We start from the raw sequence: 23131 nt of genomic DNA, 5'->3' as shown, positions 1-23131 counted from the left end.
TTTCTGAGTTTTTGTGCTTAGTTTTAGAAACCAGATTTAGAAATCTGCATATAGAATTGAGCTAATTTTCCTATACCTAGAAAACCCATGAAAAAAATCGTTTTGAAAATTCAGCTCACTGAACTATAGATTGAGGCAGTATTTTGGTGCTATTCTAGCTTGAGTTTGCTTTTGTTTTTCTTAGCCTTTCCAGCAACCTGAATTCCTCATGCCACAATTGTATGGACGTCCGTCATTTTTCTCCTAAAGGGTGCCCTAGTATTAAGTCTGGGAGTGATAGTGTGCAGCCTTACAGTGTCACAGCTCCCTGTCCTTGAGCTGCTTGAGTGGCACTTACTTGATTTTCTCTTTAGTTTCTTCTTATTCTATAGATAAATGCATTCACTCTTTGAAGCCATTTAATATTTAGGGTTTGAAAACTGGCCATTTTCATGAATCGGAATATTTTAAGACGAGAAAAACTTGAAATTCTGTGCATTTTAAAACTGAAGATGAAGATTACAAGATATTTAAACCACTCTAGAACTAGGATATAAATAAGTAGCTTAGAAAATTCTGTGTTGAATCCTTCCCCCACTTATTTACTATATAATCTGGAAGGATGGGAGTACACCATCTTTGTAAGGTAACTTTGTTATAACAGGTTTTTATTGGGCATGGATGTCAAAATTTTAAACTTTATAATTTCCCAGGATATGTACAGGTCTGTTTATAATAGAATTTTCGAGTACTTGGAAGGGAAGAAATTACAAATAGAACCCTTCTATTTATGTTGGAGGATGCGCTTTTTTTTTTTTTTTTTTTTTTTTTTGGACAATCGTAGTCTGACTATCTAATCTACTTATTTTAGCACACTAATTAACTGAGAGTTATTTAATAATTTTTCACTTTATCCTTAGGCTTGTGTTGTAAAACGTGAATTTAAGAAAGCAGAACAGTTAATTAAACATGCAGTGTATTTGGCACGGTAGGTGATTGTTACTAAAAATACCATTTCAGATTGTCTCTCTCTATTTTATATCCTAATAGTTTTGTATCTTTTTATAGGGATCATTTTGGATCCAAACACCCAAAATATTCTGATACACTGCTAGATTATGGGTTCTACTTACTCAATGTAGATAATATCTGTCAGTCTGTTGCAATTTATCAGGTATGTTAACAGTTAATGCTTTTTCTCTTTCAACCTGAAATGACTTGCTGACATGTTTTTGTTTGCGGCGTATAACCCACTCTCTAAAAATAACTCTTTCTGAGTCCCTCCTCATATATGGGACATCATTCTCTTACTAAATAATATGTAGAAGCATTAGAAGTAAATGTTTTAGGAATTATGGAGAACCATCGAGGAAAACAATTTTTGGCTTGTGGGCTCATATACAAGAGTACTTTTCCATTTTTCATTTGCCCAAATGAAGATTTGTCTTCATTGTTGATTTAGCATGAGTCATTATAGCTGTCTTTGTAATAGCAAGGAAGGTTGATAACAATTACTTTATGCCTTGCATTAGTCATTCTTAGGTAAATGTGTTACACCATCACTCCGGACAAAGTATCCTTGATTTTATGTTTTACTTATGAAGAAGGACATAGAGAGAAAAACACTGCTGTAATTCTCAGACATATGAATAATTTTTATTGTGAAACCATTATCTTTTAAGTTAAATCCAGTCTTCAGAAAAACAGGCCTTTTGGTGACTTTTATGTTCTCTTGTGATTTAAATACAGCAGGATTTTTGCTTCAAAACTGATGGTATTGATACGTAGAACATATATTTAAATTACTAGGATGCTTAATATTACTGGGTAGTGTTTTCTAAGGATTTATAGTAATAGTTATTTTCATTATACTTTCAGGCAGCCCTTGACATTCGGCAGTCAGTGTTTGGTGGCAAAAATATCCATGTAGCAACAGCCCATGAAGACTTGGCTTATTCTTCTTATGTTCATCAGTATAGCTCTGGGAAATTTGACAATGCACTGTAAGTTCCATGTTCCTTTTCAGTGAGCGATTAAATGCTGTTGCTGTTGTTTTTTTCCTAATGCAATAATATTTAATATATTTATGGATTAAATATGTCTTCTGGAGCTTTAACAAGATGCCTGAAATATTCTTGAACTCATTTAAAATCATACCAATTTATAAGCCATTTATTTAGATGTTACATGGTTTAATATTGAGAGTTATATATCTTCATAAGGAATATGGGTTATCTTCTGAATACTTCAGTAATTTTTCTTTGAGTAATACAGTAGCCTCTGGCTAAATGACAGACGTAACCTAAAAACATTTTGCTCAAAATATGCAGAAATACTGAATAAAATATAACCGTTGTCTTTGTAAATGCATAACTGAGCTTGCAGGAGATAAAGAAAATCCCCAAGGGCCACTCATGGACTAAAATCCAATAGGGTAGCATGAACTATGGTATAATCACCTTGGGATGATGGGAAAGCTTAGAAGTTTCTGTAAACCTTGGTTGGACAATAATCCTGAGTTTATGAGTTAAGGCATTTAGTTCACAGGAAACTGAGTTAGAACTGAAACCCTCAACCTGAAGCCAAGATCAAGCCTGCACCATCAGGGAAAGGGGAGACTAGGAGGGAAAAAAATGTTCCCACTGACAAGAAAGGACAAAGAAACTAATTCATCTCAGGTTGGGCTCTCAGTTAAACAAAAATGGAATCTCACAGTGGAATTTATAACTGCATCATATATTCAGGAACCCCCAAACTGAGGAAAACATTAAAAAGCAGTTTGGGACTGCTAGTTCTCCTGAGATGCCTTTTGGGAGAAAATGTAAAACTCTTGGAACTTCTCAGTCCAAACCAAACAGACTTTCCATAGATCTAGCTCCGCCTAAGATGAACTCACCATTAAAAAACTTTGAAGTAAAATACAGAAACATTTCCTCTATGAGTGAGAATCAGCAGATACAACAAACAGGATTAGAACCCAAAGAATACTGGCTAACAGAACTTCTTGGTTGATACTATAAAGTATCCTTAAATGATTAAATATATAAAATGGGTTAGCAGACTGTGGCCTGCAGGGAAAATAAAATTTTATTGGAACATGGCAATACTCATTCACTCATGCATTGTCTATGGCTGCTTTCCTGCTACATTAGGAGAGTTGAGTAGTGGAGACATAGTGTGTGGCCCACACAACCTAAAATATTTGCTATCTTGCCCTTTACAGAAAAAAATTGCTGACCCTGATATAAGAGAAGGAATCAGTAATATTTTGGAGGTGAAAATAAAGGGGGGAAAAGGACAGATTTAAAAATAAAACAACTGATACCTGCTACAACCTGGATGAATCTTGAAAACATTCTGCTAATTGAAAGCTAGTCACAAAGGACCACATATTGTATGATTCCATTTATATGAGATGTCCAGAATAGGCAAATCTATGAGACAGAAAATAAATTTGTGGTTGCCATAGGCTGATAGGGTTGGAGGAAAATGGAGAGAGACTACTAATGGGCCAGTATTTCTTTTTAGGGTCATGAAAATACTCTGAAATTGCTCGTGGTCGTGGGTGCACAGCTCTGAATATACTAAAAACCATTGAATTGTACATTTTATTTTTTATTTTTTAAGATAAATTCTTCTGTGTGAAGAAGAATAAAGTAAATTAAAGAGCTATGGTAATTTTTTTTAGGGTTTTTTTTTTTTTTAAGATTTTATTTATTTGAGAGGGAGAGCATGAGTAGGGGGAGTGTAAGAGGGAGAAGCAGACTCCCCACTGAGCAGGAAGCCTGATGCAGGACTCAATCTGGGGACTCCAGGATCATGATCTGAGCCAAAGGCAGTCGCTTAACCAACTGAGCCACCCAGGCGCCCCTTTTAGGTACTTTGTACAAGCTGGTCTGAGAAGGGTATTCATTGAAGAGTGAGCCATGTGGGTAGATAGTCAGGGGGATAGTATTCCATAGGGGACAGTAAACTAGGTGAGATTATGCTTTGCATGTTCAGAAAGCTGCAAAAGCCTGTGTGGCTAGAGGAGAAGGAGAGGGCTGTTTCTGAGAATGGTAGATGAGGTCAGACAGGTAGCCCAGGGAAAGAATATGGTGAGCCTTGTAGGCTGTGATAACAACTTCACAGTTCATTCTGTGGGAGATGGAAATCCAGTGGATATTTTAGAAGTTTAGTCCACAACAGATTAGAAATTTAAGAAACAAAAACCAGTACCTTTACCATAGATAGTTTTAGAAATTCCATCAGTATTATAAGTTGTGATTTTTTTAAAAAATGCTATAATTATTTGTACCTAAAAAGAAATACCAGAATATATATTTGTCTGTATTACAGATTTCATGCTGAAAGAGCTATTGGTATCATTACCCACATCCTACCTGAAGATCATCTTCTTTTGGCTTCTTCAAAGAGGGTGAAAGGTATCCTTTGCAATTAGTCTCCAGTATACGTGTGTATATATATATAATTTTTTTAGATTTCTTTTGCTGTCAGTTGTAATAGATGTCTGGTGTCATATATTTTAAAGATACATAGTTTAAAATCGGGCTATTTGTTTATTTCTTTGGATGGTAGCATAGGATTAGACTGTATCTGCATATTACAAAGATAACCAAGTCACTGATTTAAAGTATCTGCCTATAGCTCTACCTAGGAATTTCCAGTGGTTCATAATAAAAGGTTCGCTTCTCTCATACAGCATCATTAATAAGCCAGAATATCTTTTGTTGCTTTTTTCCTTCCTTCCTCCCTCCCTCCCCCCGCCACTCCCTTTTCCTCTCTGTCATTCCTTCATTCATTCATTTCTTTTGAGGGGAGGATAAAAGAAAGAATAACATGATTATTGCACAGTAGCATGGGTTTTTCACGTACCTTCAGCCTTATAGTGTAGGATTTTGAAGCTCAGGTTTATATCAGGTTACCCTTAATGTTGCAGGGCTCTTACCAAATACCACTTTCTTCTTTCCTTATTTTAACCTTTCTTCTAATCACTACCAAAGCCCTTTCATTTAAAAAGCATTTTTTTTGCCAGCATGATTGGGTCACCCATGTGATAATTCTGTGCATGCTGGAGAAATTTTACCTTAATTCTGGAACTAGTTCTTTTTCCTCCCTTTAGGTTTGCATTTTTAACTTAAACACAAGTAATACATAATAGTTGTAAAAATTAAAAATTAGAAAATAATAAATTAAGTCACCTGAAATCCCACCAATCCAGATTCAGCATTTTGGTGAATATTTTTTAGACTTTTTTTCCCTCCAAATAATGAATGAATTTCTTTAGTTTTATATTCTGCTTTTTTCACTTAATACCTTGTGAATATTTTTTTATTGTAGTACCTGTGGATATATATCCTTTTGTTATTTAAAAATGCTATAGTGGACTAAGCCTCTTTTACTTTTGCACATGTGGATAATTTACCTAGAAATAAAATTATCTCATAAAAAAATAATGTATTTTTTTAAGACTTTAAGTGGAATTTGAAAGTCTTGTATGTGACTTTGAAATTGCACTATCTTCTTGCCTGATTTGGTTAGTCAAGTGAGTAGGAGGAAACCAGTTCTTTCAGTTGGGTTTGGTTAGAGGTTATATTTTAGGAGTGTGATTTCAAAATGTTCAACAGTGCTTGAGGACTCCTTGACACAGTTTCATAACTTTAAAATTTTGCCTTTGCCTTGTCTTACATTGCTTTAAATAAGAAATTCACATCAGCAAAATATAATGGTCTAGTAAAGCAGAAATTCTGCAAAATACTTGATGTATACCATTGTTTTTCTTAGATTTGAAGTTCATTATATTGTGCAAACTAGAATGGCCCCCAGAAGTTCATTTTTCATTAACGTGGAACTCATCTTTACCATTTCTAAACCATAAACACAAATTTATAGAATTTAATTTTATAGAATTTAATTTTAAATTACATGCTCTGATTAGCTTTGATAGATGGTTTGGAAGTGTGCTAATTTTATTGCTTTCTTAATCAGCTCTTATTTTAGAGGAGATTGCAATTGACTGTCATAATAAAGAAACTGAACAGAGGCTGCTTCAAGAAGCTCATGATTTGCACCTGTCTTCACTCCAACTAGCTAAGAAAGCTTTTGGGGAATTTAATGTACAGACTGCAAAACACTATGGAAACCTTGGAAGACTTTACCAGTCAATGAGAAAATTTAAGGTAGAAGCATGTTTTACTATCTTTTTCTCTCAGTAAATAATTTTAAGTAATAAATTATAATCTTAAATAATATATCTTCAGTAATCTTCACTAATAAATGTACACTTACTATACTTCTACCTTATTCCACAAAAGAATTGAGAAAATAGCATAAAACAAAAGAGTCAAAATATAAATAAAATTCAAAATCTAAACCATGGAAAAATAAGGCATAATATCAAACCATGAAGGTTAATATGGTTATTATAGTTAGACTTAAAACATAGCTATTAGCAGGGCACCTGTCTGGCTTAGTCAAAAGAGAATGTGACTCTTGATCTCAGGGTTGTGAGTTCAAGCCCCACGTTGGGTGTAGAGATTACTTAAATAAATAAAAACTTAGGGGAAAAAAAACAAAAACAGGGACCCCTGAGTGGCTCAGTCAGTTGGGCATCCAGCTCTTGGTTTCAGCTCAGCTCATGATCTTATAGGTTGCAAGAAATGAGCCTCGATTGGGTTCCCCAATCAATGGGGAGTCTGCTTGAAGATTATTTCCCTCTGTCCCTCCACCAGCTTCTGTGCACACATGCCCAGTCTCTGAAAATAAATAAAATCTTTAAACAACAACAACATAGTGTTAGCTATGTTAAGTGTAGCCCTTACCAGGGGCTCCTGGTTGGCACAGTAGGTTAAGTGTCTGCCTTTGGCTCAGATCATGATCCTGGGGGTCCTGGGATCATCCTGGGATCATCAGGCTCCTTGCTCAGTGGGGAGTCTGCTTCTCCCTCTGCTTCTCCCCCAGCTCATGTTCTCTCTCTTTCTCCCTCTCTCTCTCTCAAATAAAGAAATAAAATCTTTAAAAAGAAAAAAAAGTATGGCCCTTAGCATAATGTCTGGCACGTGGTAGGTATGCAAGAAATGTCAGATACTGCAAGTATTATTAATTGTGATTAAAAATTTACTGAATTCTCTCTAAAAATTTTGGATTATAAGTTTTTAATATTGTTCATTTTAGGGTCACAATAAGGACAGGATGAGAGTCACTGCCTAAGATACTATTTTTTACCTGAAAATCCATTATATATCCCTCACTTAACCTGAGTTTTTGTTGGAATAAAAATTGTCAGAATTCCAAAATAAAGTGTATATCTATGTAACTGAATGTACTATAGTATGGAGTTTCTTAACAAGGTTCAGTTAAATTTTGGAGCGTGTTAAGAAAAATAATTTTCATTTTGGAAAGTTTTTATATTAATTTCTTCTAACAATTTTTCATTACCAGGACAGATTTTCTCATCGTTTTTGGCATAGGACACTTACTGCTATCAGCTTATGTGCATAGCTGCTCAAACCAGTAATGCTTCCCATAAGCAACTTTTGGATTAACATAGTATGTCCTCAGATCTCCTTAGCACTTAGAAGAGTCTTACTCGGAAAGAATTGTTACTATGAGAGTATAGTCGAATGGCTAAAACAGCTCAATTATTTTTCAGGAAGCTGAAGAAATGCATATCAAAGCAATTCAGATAAAAGAGCAACTTCTTGGTCAAGAAGATTATGAAGTAGCCCTTTCAGTGGGACATCTGGCTTCTTTATACAATTATGACATGAATCAGTATGAAAATGCTGAGAAACTTTATTTGCGATCTATAGCAATTGGTATGTTTTTTAAAAATTTCTTACTCAGTTGATTAGAAATAGCATGTAACATATCTTGTATGTTGTGTAAGGGAAGTCTAATTATGAAGATTTAAATGAGCTTAGAGCTGATAAGGATATCCAGAAGCCACCCAAAAATCATCTCAAACATTTTGCTAAAGGCGATTTACTGATCTTGAAGCCAGTGGTAAGAAGTATGACAGTTGAGGCGGAGTGTCAGGTATAGGCAAAAGCATTTATTCTAAACTAGTTGTGTAATTAGTACTCCCTTCATCTCCCTTCTTCTGGCTGTAACATAGATCAGGTTTACCAGTTTTTGAATGTAATATCAGTGGAATCATGGGATGTATATTTTTACATTTTGGTGAACATGAATTGTGAAATACATCTGTGTTGTTCTGTAACACTATTGCTTATTAATTTCCAGGGCTATATAATATTTTATTGGATTAGTATATCATTATTTATCCGTTCTACTGTTAATGGGTATTCAGAACATTTGGATTGTTTCCATTTTGGGCCTGTTACAAAATAAGATACTGTAATTATCATCTAATGTGCCTATTAAAATTTTTCCCTGTTTTGGGAACACCTGGCTGGCTCAGTTGGGAGAGCATGTGACTCTTGATCTCAGGGCAATGGCTTTGAGCCCTGTGTTAAGGTTTTAGGGTTTACTTAAGAAAAAAAATTCTTCCCTATTTTTATATTGAATTGTCTGTCATTCCTTATTGATTTACAGAAGGTCTTTATATACTATGGATGCAGCAAGCCCCTTGTTGGTTATATATTTTGCAAATAGATAACTCTGCTGCTTGTTTCTAAATGGTACCTTTCATAGAACAGAAGTTCTTAATTCTAATGTTAATCTTGCGCATTAGTTCCTCAGCCTAGGGAGTAAGATGAAACCACCTTATTTAAAGAATTGAACTTGTGTTGTCTTTTAAGAACCTCTTATTGTTTCATTACTTGAGCTTTCTTTCTTTCTTTCTTTTGTGCGTGTGTGTATGCGTGTTTTACTTTCAGGGAAGAAACTGTTTGGTGAAGGCTACAGTGGACTAGAATATGATTACCGAGGTCTCATTAAACTTTACAACTCCATTGGAAATTATGAGAAAGTGTTTGAATATCACAATGTTCTTTCTAACTGGAACCGGTTGCGAGATCGTCAGTATTCAGTGACCGATGCTCTTGAAGATGTCAACACCAGCCCCCAGTCCACTGAAGAAGTGGTGCAGTCCTTCTTGATTTCTCAGAATGTTGAGGGACCGAGCTGCTGAGGGAGGACCTCAGTTAACTAATTTACCTTTTCCCAGATTCCAGGGAATTCATACTGTGAAATCAAAACCATGTTGTTTTTTGGGGCTGGAATTTGCATTGAAACACTGGTCCAGTCCATTGACCCTATTTGGGTGATCCCTATCTTGCAGAGTGTCTGTAGGAATAAGCATATATTCAGTTATATTCAGCATGTACCGCATGTATAAGTAGTCTGGCCCATATTTTCAACCTAGTAGAACAAACAACAGGAAATCTTTTTTTTTTTTTTAAATAATTCATTTTGCAGAAAGCCTGAAAAGAACCCCTAAATAAAACTATTTAAGAGTTTAAAAGAGTTGCATTCTTATTACGTAAGGATGATTTTAACAACTTTTTAACATATTCTTCCTTGTGGAGGTATTCAATACTGTATTGTAAAGATATTTTATGGGGAAAATCTTTATATGCAGTATAGAAAAGTTAACACAGTGCTAGTAGAAGAGGGACATCCTGACTTAGGTTTGGCTACCTTACCCAGAGAATTGGATGCAACCACTCCAGAGCTCTGTTACAAGGGAAGGACTGTCAGATTCATCTGAACTGGACCAGTGTTGATCTGTAAGTAATAGAAAAGCTGACAGACCAGCAGTTTTATTAACCCTTTGGTTGTTTCAGGGTTTTTTGGTACAACAATGCAAGATGCTCTGATAACGTTTGCTAACAGGACCAGGAGGACCTAAAAAGGACCAGCCTAAAGTAGAAAGGGGTTATTTGGACCAGAGGCTTTAGGTTACTATTTTAGCCCCTGCATATACTTTTATCAGTAGAATGTTTCATTTAGAGGTATAATGAAAAGTGATAATGCAAAAATTATATTCATGTAATTAGACACCAAACCAGGGAAATTTGGCGATTACAGTGGCATATCTTTAGTCAGTGTGCACAGATGGCCGTACTATAAGCAAGTCTATAAATATCTGCTGCAACCATCCCCCTCATTTTAAATGTTATCCTAATAATCAATGCAATTAACAAGTATATTGTCTAAGAGTCATGAAATAGCTCATGGGTGGGAATTTCAGGTTACTATATGGCTTGTGGGGATTAATGGAAAGATGAATGCCCAAAAGAAGCAATTCTTAGAAATCCTTCATTTTTATGGTAAATAATAGTACAACTATGTCATTTTCTTTGAAATTCAAGAGTCAAATACAGAGATCCCCTAATTATATATGTTTCACTAACTTGTCTTCCTGTTCATTGGGTTTTGATTTTTTTTAATCTTATGCCAGTCAGTTTATTTAATGTTGAGGTAATTAATACTCAAATTTGGAAAGTTGTGACATGTAGCAATTAAGAAACAATTTTTAATTAAGCAATTAAGCAATTAAGAAACAATTTTGCTGTTACCTCAGTTCTTACTATAGTGGCCTATGTGGTGCCTCTATAGTTAAGAATCAGGGTTTCCCCCCTATTTTCAGGGGTTCATGACTTGGCTGTCAGAGATGTTGCTCTTGGCTAATGCTTGGAGTAGTCTGTGGGTGAGTGGATGTGTGTGGAATTTTGGTTTTCTTTTAACATGCACGTTAGGGCTGGAGGGGGGAAGAAATGTAAACTGCCACATTGAGTACAGAAAAATTAATTGGAGATTTTGGGTAAATTTGATTTTAAACACTTTTTGGGCTTCCCAAACCTAATCTTGTTTAAAACTGTTAATTGCAGTCTTGTTAGTTACGAGCCAGTGTTTTTAAGTCCTCAGGAGGGGATTGACTGGGGGAGGTACATAAAGAAATGAAGCAAGCCCAGACACTAAGACTGTAACTATGATTTCAAAACCTGGGTTTATTCCTCAAATTGATTTATTTTCTTTTTCATTTTAAAGAGTACATTGGCACACCTGCACCTCCCCTGGCAGTTAATTGCAGTCTAATGCCAAGAGGCACCTCTTTATAAATTACCAAATAGTCTGTGTGACCAAGGACTAACATTTATCAAGTTACTCAGCTCTATCCTCATGGGCCTATATATTTAATACCTCCAAAGATATTTCCAGGATAGGCTTTGTATACTTTTGTTGGTTATTTAGAGTCCTGTGGTATGTTTGTGGTATAGGAATGTCATGGTAAATTGTTTTTCAATAAATATTTTGAAACTTAACGTTTCCATATGAAGTTTTTTTTTTTTAATCAATGTGTATCTTTTGGGTTTGTGCACATGTAGCATTTCCTAGGATAAAATAAAGCAAATAACTTAAGGCCTCATCCTCTCTTAATTCAGTTTGAGCTTTACTTAGCTCACAGTGATAAAGCAACATGATACTTAGAAGCCTAAGATCACAGGGTGATAATGTTATGTGGCAGCCAGTTTTTCTAAAAAAACATCGCTAGTTTCCCTTTATTACCACTGCTTTCATGTAGTTTTCTATAAATCTGTACACTTTGATTTAATGCAAAAACTGTAGGCTGAAAAAAGAGATTGACAGCTTGTTAGTGATATAACAAATATTATGCTATTAATTCGGGTTGTAATGAAGAATAATACCCTAATGATTCTAAGTGTGGGATTTATCCTTTTCCTGAGGATGTTTAAGGTAGGTTAGAGAGGTGAATGTTACCTTACTTTATGGGGTTAAAAAGGATACAAAGAAAAGAATGAAACGTACCTCACAATAACCAATAGGTTGCACAGATTTTTCACATATGGTGGGGTTGTGTGTAAGGAAGCCTAGACCAACTTTAAGATTTTTCTGGAAGTTCAGCAAAGTCATGTTAAATAAGGGGCCTTTGGTCTCATCCTTCCTGACTTTGATTTCTTCTCTTTTACCCAGTCTTTTTCCTAAAGTTGGTGCTACTCAGATTGGGTGCATCAGGGGGCTCTGTGATCCTCCTGTGCCACACAGATGGTCAGTCCCTCCTGCATCCAGTGTAATAGAACTGATGGGGCTCTTCAGACCACAGTTTTTATGGGTCCCCAAAGCTGACTTTCCCAAAGCTTTAGGACCCTTCTTGTCATCGAAGCTCTGTCTCCTTGGTTAAAAACAAACTCACTGTTGCTTTGTAGTAATCCGTGTGCAGGTATGCGCTCGTTTGTGAAAATAAAAGATTTGACAAAGGCCTTTGTTCCTAGCCTGTTTGGGAAGAGTTCGTAATGTTGTGAAAATTAAGTACAGAGGCTGCTACCTTATAAATAAACGAGAGTGCCATTTGGTGGCTCCTTACATGCAAACAGAGCGCTGAACAGTCAACATCTAAAACACGACTGAAGCTTTTGGCCATACTTTTACAAATTGAGAACAATGGTTTGCTTAGGTAGCAGGTATTCTTAACTGCCACTTGGTCTTTATCTTTTCCCTAGAATTCATAGCCTTGCTGCTTGCAAACTGTTCCCTTTCTGGATGACAAAGTTACTACTGGAAAAATATTTATATAAGTACGAACTTTTTTAAGAGTTTTATTTTTGCTTTAAAAATTAATGTATATATTTCACCTCTTGGCTTTGGAGGACCTCAGTTCTTGCTAGGAAAGAAAAAAATTTTTTAATCGGACATTTGGATTAATCTCCAGCTTGAACACTAGTAGTTGTATTGTCCACAAATCTCAGGAATGTGTTAGGCAGAAAACTGGTTTTACCCTGTCGGTGATCTGAAGGAGTGTGCTTATTAAGTAATACTATTCTTTAATTGCAATCCTAGGTATCTATAGCATGAGTGGCCTTAGTGAGTTTGTTGAAGTGCACATTTTTTTTCAAAAGTAAAATTTAAGATTAAAAATATATGCTATATATAGATATCTAGAAAACCTGGTTTGTGGTGCACAAGTTAAGTGTTGGATCACTAAATAATTGTTGCAGGTAACATTTGTGTAACATTACTCATTTCTGTATATTCCTTTTATGGAAAGATATGTTGCCATGGAAACTAAAAACTTTTCAATTTAGTTCTACTTTTATGATGTGAATGAATGCTACATTTTATTAAATATTACCAAGTCAGTACTATTTTTATACTTTATTAAGCAACAGGGGATTTTAGTTTAATAGGCTCAAGAGCTCTTAATGAAACAAATTACTAACAATCCTTTACATGAAAATCCCCACTAATAGTGCCACAGTAATTTCTATAGAAATATCTAGGGTCATTGATAGATTTTTTAAGACAATTCTTCATTGTGTCAGAATGACCTTTCATATCATCCTTAACAAAAACTTGTAGTGCCCACCATTATTTGTAACCATTGAACCATACTAAGTATGTTTGTAACCAGCATTGTGATATATTCTGTACTTGTATTGCTAAAAATGAATTATTGACCTAATAAATATAGTGTTCCTGCATTCGTAGTGTATCTGTTTCCATTTCAGTTGTGATCACTTTTGGTCGGGACTTGGGATTATTGCTGCAACCTGTTTTTATTAGAGAAAAGTGCAAGAGAAACTGTTGAAACTAGAACAAAAGTGTTCTTGTTCGAGAAAAATAAGATGTGTGGCAGAGGAGACACATGGTACCAGCATCTGGAGATGGTGCTTATGAAACTACTTTGGAAAAGAGAGCAGTATGTTAATTAATAGTGGGGTGTTTTAATCGTTACAAAAGTAACTACCCCGTTCTTTTCCCTGGTGTTCCATCTCTGAAGGGCTGGAGGCCGGTGCAGAGACCTGAGGAAGTTGTGCCGGCGATAGTGGAGAAACCCTGCGTCTGTTTCAGTTCCAGCTCAGCCTCTGAGCAGTAGGAATTTGAGGTACGTCATTATAAGTAAGCCTCTTTGTGTTTCATTTCCTCGTATGAATGGTGGGGTCATATTAGGTCTTTAAGAAAATCTGCCATGGAACAGTGTTGAATCGTAAGCACACAGAACAGCTAGTGCCGGAAATGAAGCCACACTTTAAATTACTATAAAGAAAATTAACATTTCGACAAAATCCCACCTTCACTTTTTTTTTTTTAAAGATTTTTATTTATTTATTTGACACAGAGAGAGACAGAGATGACAAGTAGGCAGAGAGGCAGGCAGAGGCAGAGAGAGAAGCAGGCTCCCCACTGAGCAAGGAGCCTGATGCAGGGCTTGATCCCAGGACCCTGAGATCTTGACCTGAGCTGAAGGCAGCGGCTTAACCCACTGAGCCACCCGGGCGCCCCCGCACCTTCACTTTTAATAGTCAGCACTGGTTTGATCTCGCCTGCCACCTGCAGTGATAACTGACTTTTTCTACATTTTTCTTTTTACATTCCCATGACTTTGAACATGCTGTTCTCTCTTTAATATGGAATGCCATTTCCTGCCTAAACTTTTATTTATCTGTCAAGCTCGGAGGACAAGGAAGCCTTCCCTGAAAGTTTGAGTTGCCTCTTCTTGGTACTTCAGTGGCATTCTATTTAAAACTTAAAGTCTTGGGGCGCCTGGGTGGCTCAGTGGGTTGAGCCGCTGCCTTCGGCTCGGGTCATGATCTCAGGGTCCTGGGATCGAGTCCCGCATCGGGCTCTCTGCTCAGCAGGGAGCCTGCTTCCCTCTCTCTCTCTCTCTGCCTGCCTCTCTGCCTACTTGTGATCTCTCTCTGTCAAATAAATAAATAAAATCTTTAAAAAAAATATAAAAAAAAAAAAAAAAAAAAACTTAAAGTCATTACCCTATAATCATATAACTTAAAGAATTAACACTTTCCAGCTTATAAGTGTTGCTGATTTGTGCATTTAACAAATTTTACATAGAATTTACTCTGTAGCAGATACTATTCTAAATGTTAGCCAACCACACCCACTTATTTTATACACATTTGTTTCTATAGTTCGAAAATTCAAAGCAAACTCAAACTCATCAGGATGGTTATTACCAAAAAAATAAAGTGTTGGCAAGGATGTAGAGAAGTTGGAAACCTCATGCATTATTGGTGGGGTTGTAAAAAGGTGCATCTGCTAGGAACAACAGTAAGGTGGTTCCTCAAAAAATTAAAAATGGAATTACCATGTGATCTAGCAATTCCTCTTAGGGGTGGATGTTCAAAAGAATTGAAAGGATCTTTGATTTGTACACCATGTTCATAGGATTATTCATGATAACCAAAATGTGGAAGCAACCCAAATGTCCATCAGTGGATGAATGGATAAACGAAATGTGATACATCCATACAATGCAATATTATCTATCCTAAGTAACATTCAAAATAATAATTAAGAAATTATTACTCTTTAAAAAGGAATTTTTTTAAGCTTTTTTTTTCTAAGATCTTATTTATTCATCAGAGAGGGAGAGGCAGAGGGAGAAGCAGGGCCCCCATAGAGCTGAGAGCCGGATATGGGACTCTCAGGACCCCAGGATCACAACCCCAGTCAAAGGCAGACACTGAACCAACTGAGCCACCCAGGTGCCCCAAAAGGAAGGAATTTCTAACACATGCTACAACATTGAAACCTGAGGGCATTACGCTAAGGTGATGCAAGCCAGACAAAAAAGGGAGGGGAGAGTATACTGTATCTACCATAAGTATGATTCTACTTACATGACGTATGTGGTCAAACTCAGAAAGAATGGTAGTTGTCAAAGCTGGGAGGAGCTGAAAATGAGTGGTCGCTTAATGGATATAGAGTTTCAGGTTTGCAAGATGAAACAGTTCCTGGAGATTCGTTACACAACAATGGATATACTACTACTGAACTGTACATTAAGATGATAAATTTTATGAGTTACCACTATAAAAAAATCATTGGACATTGGGGAGGGTATGTGATATGGTGAGTGCTGTGAAATGTGTGAGCCTGATGATTCACAGACCTATACCCTTGGGGCAAATAATTTTTAAAATGTTAAAATCATAAGACAAACTTTCCAATTGCATAAGCAGTTATATAAGACATGGTAAAGTGTGATAAAGTTTGAAAAAATCTGAATGATCACTTCCACTCAGTGCCTTGATAAACTTAAGTGCAATTTATTTTCTGAATTAGAACATTGATAGAACATGCTAAACTTAAGTTGTATTTAAATTCCTGTTCAGCATACAAGCAAGAGCTGCTAAAGAGTATTTTTCTTTCCTGTTATTGGCTGTCTTCACAGTACACATTCTGTATTTAGTATGTTGGTGTCAGAGTAACTAAATTACATAAGACCAAAAAAAGAGTCATTTAAAAACCACCCTTAGGGGCGCCGAGGTGGCTCAGTGGGTTAAGCCTCTGCCTTCAGCTCGGGTCATGATCTCAGGGTCCTGGAATTGAGCCTCACATCGGGCTCTCTGCTCAGCGGGGAGCCTGCTTCCATCTCTCTCTGCCTGCCTTTGCCTACTTGTGATCGCTTTCTGTCAAATAAACAAAATCTTTTTAAAAAATAAATACATAAATAAAAATAAAAACCACCCTTAGGGGCGCCAGGTTGACTCATATAGTAGAGCATGCAGCCTCTGATCTTGGAGTCATGAATTGGAGCTCCACGTTGGGTAAGAGATTACTTTAAAAACCAACAGAGGCACGGATGGTTCAGTTTGTTAAGCATCTGCCTTTGGCTCAGGTCATGATCTCAGGGTCCTGAGATTGAACCGTGCTTCAGGCTCTCTGCTCAGCAGGGAGTTTGCTCCTCCCTCTGCCCCCGCTTCTGTGCAAGCTCTCTCTCTTTCTCTCTCTCTCTCAAATAAAATATTTTATAAATAATAAATAAAGTTAAGTTTTATCTGAAGGTGAGAATTCTAGAAGGCAGGTTGCTTACAATGAGAACAAGGACTTAGAGTCCAGAGGAGCTGCCTTTTTACTAGCTGGGAGGACGTAGGCAAATTTCTGACCTTGGCTCCTCACCTTTCAAGTGAAAAGGACACTAATTGTCTCTTGGATTATTATGAAGATTAACCAAAAATGAATGCAGTGCCTGAGTCAGTACTACGCCCATTATAGACATTGTGGAAATGTTAGTCCTTTCTCCCTCACTAGAGGATTATGGAGGCGAAGGAAGAGGAGCCTAGAAACTTCCCTTTTACTAAATACGTGATGATGCAGCATGCCTAGCCAGGGGATTCCATCTGCCAGGATGACACCTGTAAGACTCAGCTGGTACCTAGCACCATAGCAGTTACTTGGGATTTTGAGAATAAGTAGGGTTAAGCTAAGCTCTTTGGCTTCAGGTCAGGTTTGTGGAGGAGGAGTGTTAGGTAGATTGTGTCCTTATGAAGGTTGGTTTCAGTGACAGAGAAGTCACTATAGGTAAGAAAGGAAGGAGTCTCAGAGAAGTTGGAGGAGGGAGTCTATCAAAGCCAACCAACATTTCCAGGAAGGTCACAGTTCACTAGCACAACCCAGGACAGAATGGTAGTATTGAAAGATTCACTCAAGCCTAAGATTGCCCTGGGTCCTCAGGGATCTCTCTGCCCCTACGGACATCCCATATCTCTTTCTTAACGTCTCCCTGATGGCTTATCATGTCCTAGAGACATCTCTAGTGTGCTTTAGGATACAGACTCTGGAGCTGCACCAGAATCCTACATCTGCCATTTACTAGCAAAAAATGCAAGCAGTACAGCAGTGCCCTTGCCTCTGGTCATCTCAAAGCCATAGACAGCACCAGGCTCTCTGGCTGCAGACTCCCAGGGCCAACTTGAGAATTTAGGAAACTACTCCTACACCAAGAGAAGCTTATACCACAAGGGGTGAGGGGTGGGGAGGGTTGGGGGAGAGCGTTAAATGAGCTCACACAAACTTTAGGGGAAATCCCAAGAGGAGACTATGAGATCCTGTTTCTAGCGATACTTACACAGAGCAATAGTGAAAGGAGGGGAGGGAGCCCCGTGAGGTGGAATGGGATTGATAAACTGACATTGAAAACCAAACAATTTTTTTTCTTTCTCTTACAGGTGATATATATTAACTATTGGAAAATGCTAAAAAGTCTTTAAAAAAAAAAAAACACTTACAACCTTAAGAAATAAAAAATTACATGAAAATGAAAATACAACAGTCCAAAATCTTTGGGATGCAACCAAAGTGGTTCTAAAAGGGAAGCTTATAACAATACAGGCCTACCTCAAGAAGGAAGAAAAATCTCAAAACAACCTAATGATATACCTAAAGGAGCTAGAAGAAGAACAACAAACAAAACTCAAGCCCTGCAAAAGGAAGGAAATAATAAAGATTAGAGCAGAAATAATGATACAGAAACTAAAACAAACAAAACACAATAGTGTTTTCTAGTTCAGTGAAACTAGAAGCTAATTCTTTGGAAAGATCAACAAAATGGATAAACCTCTAGCCAGACTCATTAAAAAAAAAAAAAAAAAAAAAGGAGGACCCAAATAAAATTACTAATGGAAAGAGAAGAGGTAACCACCACCACTACAGAAATACAATTGTAGCAGAATATTATGAAAATCTATATGCTAACAAATTGGACAATTAGAAGAAATGGATAAATTTCTAAAAACATATAACCTACCAAAATAAAGCAGGAAGAAATACAAAACTTGAACAGGCCAATCACTGGCAATGAAACTGAATCAGTAATCAAAGAACAAAAGTCCAGGACTAGATGGCTTTACAGGTGAATTCTACCAAACATTTAAAGAAGAGGTAATACCCCTTCTTCTCAAACTATTCCAGACAATATAAGAGGAAGGAAAACTTCCAAATTCATTCTATGAGGCCAGTATCACCCCAATACCAACCAGATGGACACACCACAAAAAGAACTACAGACCACTCTCTCTCACGTATGTAGGTGCAAAAAGCCAAATCCAGCAATATATTTAAAAAACTAATTGCTCATATTGGATAGAACACTGGGTGTGGTACATAAACAATGAATTCTGGTACACTGAAAAGAAATTTAAAAAATAAAAATTTAAAATCAATTGCTACAATCAGTGGGATTTATTCCCAGGGTAGCTGGTAAGGGTAGCTTAATATGTGCAAAATGACATGATACATCACATCAATAAGAGAAAGGATAAAAACCATACAGTTATTTCAGTAGATGCAGAAAAAGCATTTGATAAAGTACAGCATCCATTCCTGACTAAAAAAACAAAAAACAAGAAAGAAAAAAGAAAACCCTCTGCAAAGTGAGTAGGTCTAGAGGGAACATATCTCAGTAAAGGCCACTTAGGAAAAAACCCATAGCCAACGTTAAGCCCAATGGTGAAAAACTGAGAGCTTTTCCCTTAAGGTAAAGAACAAGACAAGGATACCCACCCTCACCACTTTTATTTAACATGGTACTAGAAGTCCTAGTCATAGCAGTCAGACAAGAAGAAGAAAAACTACTAGAACTGATAAATGAATTCAGTGAAGTTGTAGGATAGAAAATCAATGTACAAAAATCTATTGCATTTCTATATACTAATAATGAAACAGCAGAAAGAGAAACTAAGAAAACAATCCCATTTACAGTTGCACCCAAACCAATGAAATATCTAGAAATAAATTTAATCAAAGAGGTGAAAGACCTGTATTGTGAAAACTGTAGAACACTAATGAAAGGAATTGAAGATGACACAAAGACATGGAAGAACATAAAATTAATTCGTTAATTAAAAATGGAAAAAACATTCCATACTCTTAGGTTGGAAGAACAAATACTATTAAAATGTCTATACTACCCAAAGGAATCTACAGACTTAATGCAATCTCTATGAAAATACAATAACATTTTTCACAGAGCTAAAACAGAATCCTAAAATTTGTATGGAACCACAAAAGACCTCAACTGCTTTGACTAAAGCAATCTTGAAAAACAAAACTGGAGGCATCACAATTCCAGATTCCACGTTATATGACAAAGTGGTAGTAAAAAGTATGGTACTGGCATAAAAATAGACACAGATCAGTGGAATAGAATAGAAAACCCAGAAATAAACCCATAATTATATGGTCAGTTAATCTTTGACAGAGGAGAAATGAATATCCAATGGGAAAAAGATCTTCAACAAAGGGTGTTGGGAAAACTGGACCACTTCTTTCACCATACACAAAAACAAATTCAAAATGGATTAGGGGCACCTGACTGGCTCAGTCTGTACAGTGTGGAACTCTTAATCTTGGGCTTGTGAGTTCAAGTTGGGTGTAGAGATTGAATGAATGAATGAATGAGTATTTTTTAAAAATCAAGAGTCACATACTCTACCAACTGAGCCACCCAGGTGCCCCTTACCATGTACTATTTTGTTATGGAGTATATTTTTCTCCTTTTTCATTAAAATTCTACATGGAGGGGCACCTGGGTGGCTCAGTGGGTTAAAGCCTATGCCTTCGGCTCAGGTCATGATCTCAGCATCCTGGGATCGAGCCCCACATCGGGTTCTGTGCTCAGCAGGGAGCCTGCTTCCCCCCTTCTCTGTCTCTGCCTGCCTCTCTGCCTACTTGTGATCTCTCTGTCAAATAAATAAATAATCTTTAAAAAAAAAAATTCTACATGGACACAGATCAAAGGACCAGAACAGAATGTTCAGAAATAGGCACAAATAAGTCAGGAATTTAATGTATCATAAGAGTGACATTTCAAATCAGTGTAAGAAAGATGGTTGTTTTTTTTTTTCCTATATGGTATATACTATAAATACACTCCCACACGTGCAAGAACAACTGTTTAGCCATCTGAAAAAAAATATGTTGGATTCTTATTATACAACTTATACATACTAAATACATTTCAGATAGACCAAAGATTTAAAGGTAAAAATTGAAACCCTAGTGCTAGAAGGAAAGACACAATTTTAAATATTCTCTGGGTGGGGGAAACCTTTCCAAGTCAAAGAAACCATTAAAGGGAAGACTGATAACTACATAAAAATAGAAAATGTCTGTATGCACAAAGGAAAAATCATAAAGTCAAAACACAGAAGCACTGCAGCCAGGAGATCTGGAAAGTCAGTATTTTCAATTCAGCTGTACAGCTCTAAGTTGCTTTAAGGAAGACTTCAGGGAAAATATCCATGTTCTCTAAGGGAGGGGGCCTTCCTTGAGGCCCGCCTAGCCTGGCTCTTGGTGAAGAGCCCTATACCCTACACTCCCTACAGTAGGAGTCCCTACAGTGGGACTACCCCTTAAGGCACCATAGGCCAAGGTATGATTGGGGGTTCCCACATGGACACTCCACTTCCAAATAGCCTTCCACAACTACCTGCTCCTGGAGTCCCCAAGTCCAGCTTAGAGAGTCATGCTTTGGATAGGAGATATCTTAGCTAAGACAATGCAAACTATCCTAGAACTAATACATTGAGTCTTGTGGGTTATTTATGGGGCATGAGCATTTTGGCCAAGGGTGGGTGGAGCATGTGTCATGGGTATATGGGAAGTATGCCAGCCAGGGGGCATTGAGTTTGAGTTCTAGTCCCGGTTCTGGCATTGACTTCCTGTTCAACCTCAGAGAAGTCAGCTTTTCTTCTTGGGCCTCTATTTTTCCCTCTGAGCCAGAATGGTTGGACTAAATACTCTAGGTTGGTTCATTTATTCATTCATCCATTCTACAAATGTTTGTTAGGTACCTACTACAGGCTAGGTAACTGCTGTAATTGCTTGGGACACAGTGATGAACAAAACAGATGGAAAGCTCCGCCCCTGTGGAACTTACATGTTAGTTGGATGGCATCAATAAACACAAAATACAATCATTAAATTATATAATATTTGAAAGACATAAGTGCCTTAGGAAAACAAAAACAGAATAAGAGATATTCAGGGTGTGTGTGGGTGTTGGATTTAAAATGAGGGTACATGCTGTCTACACCAAGAAGGTGACATTTTTTTTAAAAAAGATTGATTAGAGAGAGAGTATAAGTGAAGAGGGGCAGAGGGGGAGAGAGAAGCAGACTCCCCAATGATCAGGAAGCCAGATGTGAGGGTCGATTCCAGGACCTAGAGATCATGACCTGAGCCAAAGGCAGACACATTAACCAACTGAGCCACCCAGGCACCCCAGAAGGTGAGAAAAGCAAGAATGAGGTCAGACAGGTAACAGAATGGACTATGAGGGATAGATCATAGTAGGTCTTGTAGGCCCTTGCAAGATCTTTGGCTTTTAGTCTACATGAGATGAAGACCTATTGGAGGGTTTTATTTTTTTTGTTTTAATATTTTGTTATTTATTATTTATTATTTATTTATTTGAGGGTGAGGGGATGCAAGAGGGAAAGAATCTCAGGCAGACTCTCCACTGAGGGTGGAGCCCTATACTGGCTCAATCCCTCACCCCTGAGATCATGCCCTGAGCCAAAACCAAGAGTCCGACACTTACCTGACTGAGCCACCCAGGCACCCTTTAATATTTTTTAGAGCAGTTTTAGATTCACAGCAAATTTGAGCAGAAGACTCAAGAGATTTCCCTTACTCCACCATCCCCACACATGCACAGCCTTCCTTATTATCCACACCCCCTACCAAAGTGTACGAGGACATGCCATCACCCAGCGTCCACTGTTTACACTAGGGCTCACTCTTGATGTTGCGCATTTTATGGATTTGGGCACATGTATAATGACATGTATCCACCATTCTAGTATCACACTGAGTATTTTCACTGCCCCCAAAATCCTTTATGATTGGGACACCTGGATGGCTCAGTCGACCAAGCATCTGCCTTCAGTTCAGGTCATGATCCCAGGCTTGGGGGATCGGGCCCCATGGACTGCATGCTCAGGAGGGAGCCTGTTTCTCCCTCTTCCTGCCGCTCCACCTGCTTGTCCTCTCTCTCTGTCAAATAAATAAATGAAATCTTTAAAAAACAAAACACTTTTGTTCTATTGGAGGGTTTTGAGTGAAGCAATGTCCTGTGATCTTGTTCTTTGGAATCCTGAGATCCTACTAAATTTGAGGAAAGAGTTAAGACCAAGACTTGCCTATTTTGCCCTCAGGCCGCCTGCTGGTCCCCAGTGGGTATAAAGTTCCCCTCCTTCCCCCTGGTCTGAGCTTCTGCACACGTCTGGCCTCGGTTGGAAGAATAAGGCTGTAGAATCCCATCCTTCCTCTAGGTGGCGGTGCTGCCTCACACACAGGGACATGTTCCCTGTTTTGTGTTCCCAGAGCAACCGGCCCTTTCCCTGGGACCTTGTCAGTGAAATCACTCAGGAGTGGAAAGAATTGGAGAGGCGCTCCATCATCAGGGAACCCTCCAGCCTGC

At 37.4% G+C, this 23131-nt stretch overlaps 1 protein-coding gene across 1 annotated transcript in view; it reads left to right on the top strand.

Moving 5' to 3' along the window:
- APPBP2 (amyloid beta precursor protein binding protein 2) overlaps positions 1 to 13384 on the top strand; it is a 62103-nt gene extending 48719 nt beyond the window's left edge. The window contains exons 7-13 of the mRNA XM_080827558.1: positions 900 to 967; positions 1048 to 1153; positions 1858 to 1982; positions 4318 to 4403; positions 5968 to 6158; positions 7631 to 7796; positions 8820 to 13384. Coding sequence (XP_080683684.1) covers positions 900 to 967; positions 1048 to 1153; positions 1858 to 1982; positions 4318 to 4403; positions 5968 to 6158; positions 7631 to 7796; positions 8820 to 9073 — 996 coding nt within the window. The 3' untranslated portion in view covers positions 9074 to 13384. The remainder of the gene's footprint in view (positions 1 to 899; positions 968 to 1047; positions 1154 to 1857; positions 1983 to 4317; positions 4404 to 5967; positions 6159 to 7630; positions 7797 to 8819) is intronic.
- The last annotated feature ends 9747 nt before the right edge of the window (positions 13385 to 23131 follow it).

Source organism: Martes martes, assembly GCF_963455335.1.
Source record: "Martes martes genome assembly, chromosome: 16".
In the NCBI taxonomy this organism is placed as follows: Eukaryota; Metazoa; Chordata; class Mammalia; order Carnivora; family Mustelidae; genus Martes; species Martes martes.
This window is presented reverse-complemented; position numbering and strand designations above follow the sequence as displayed.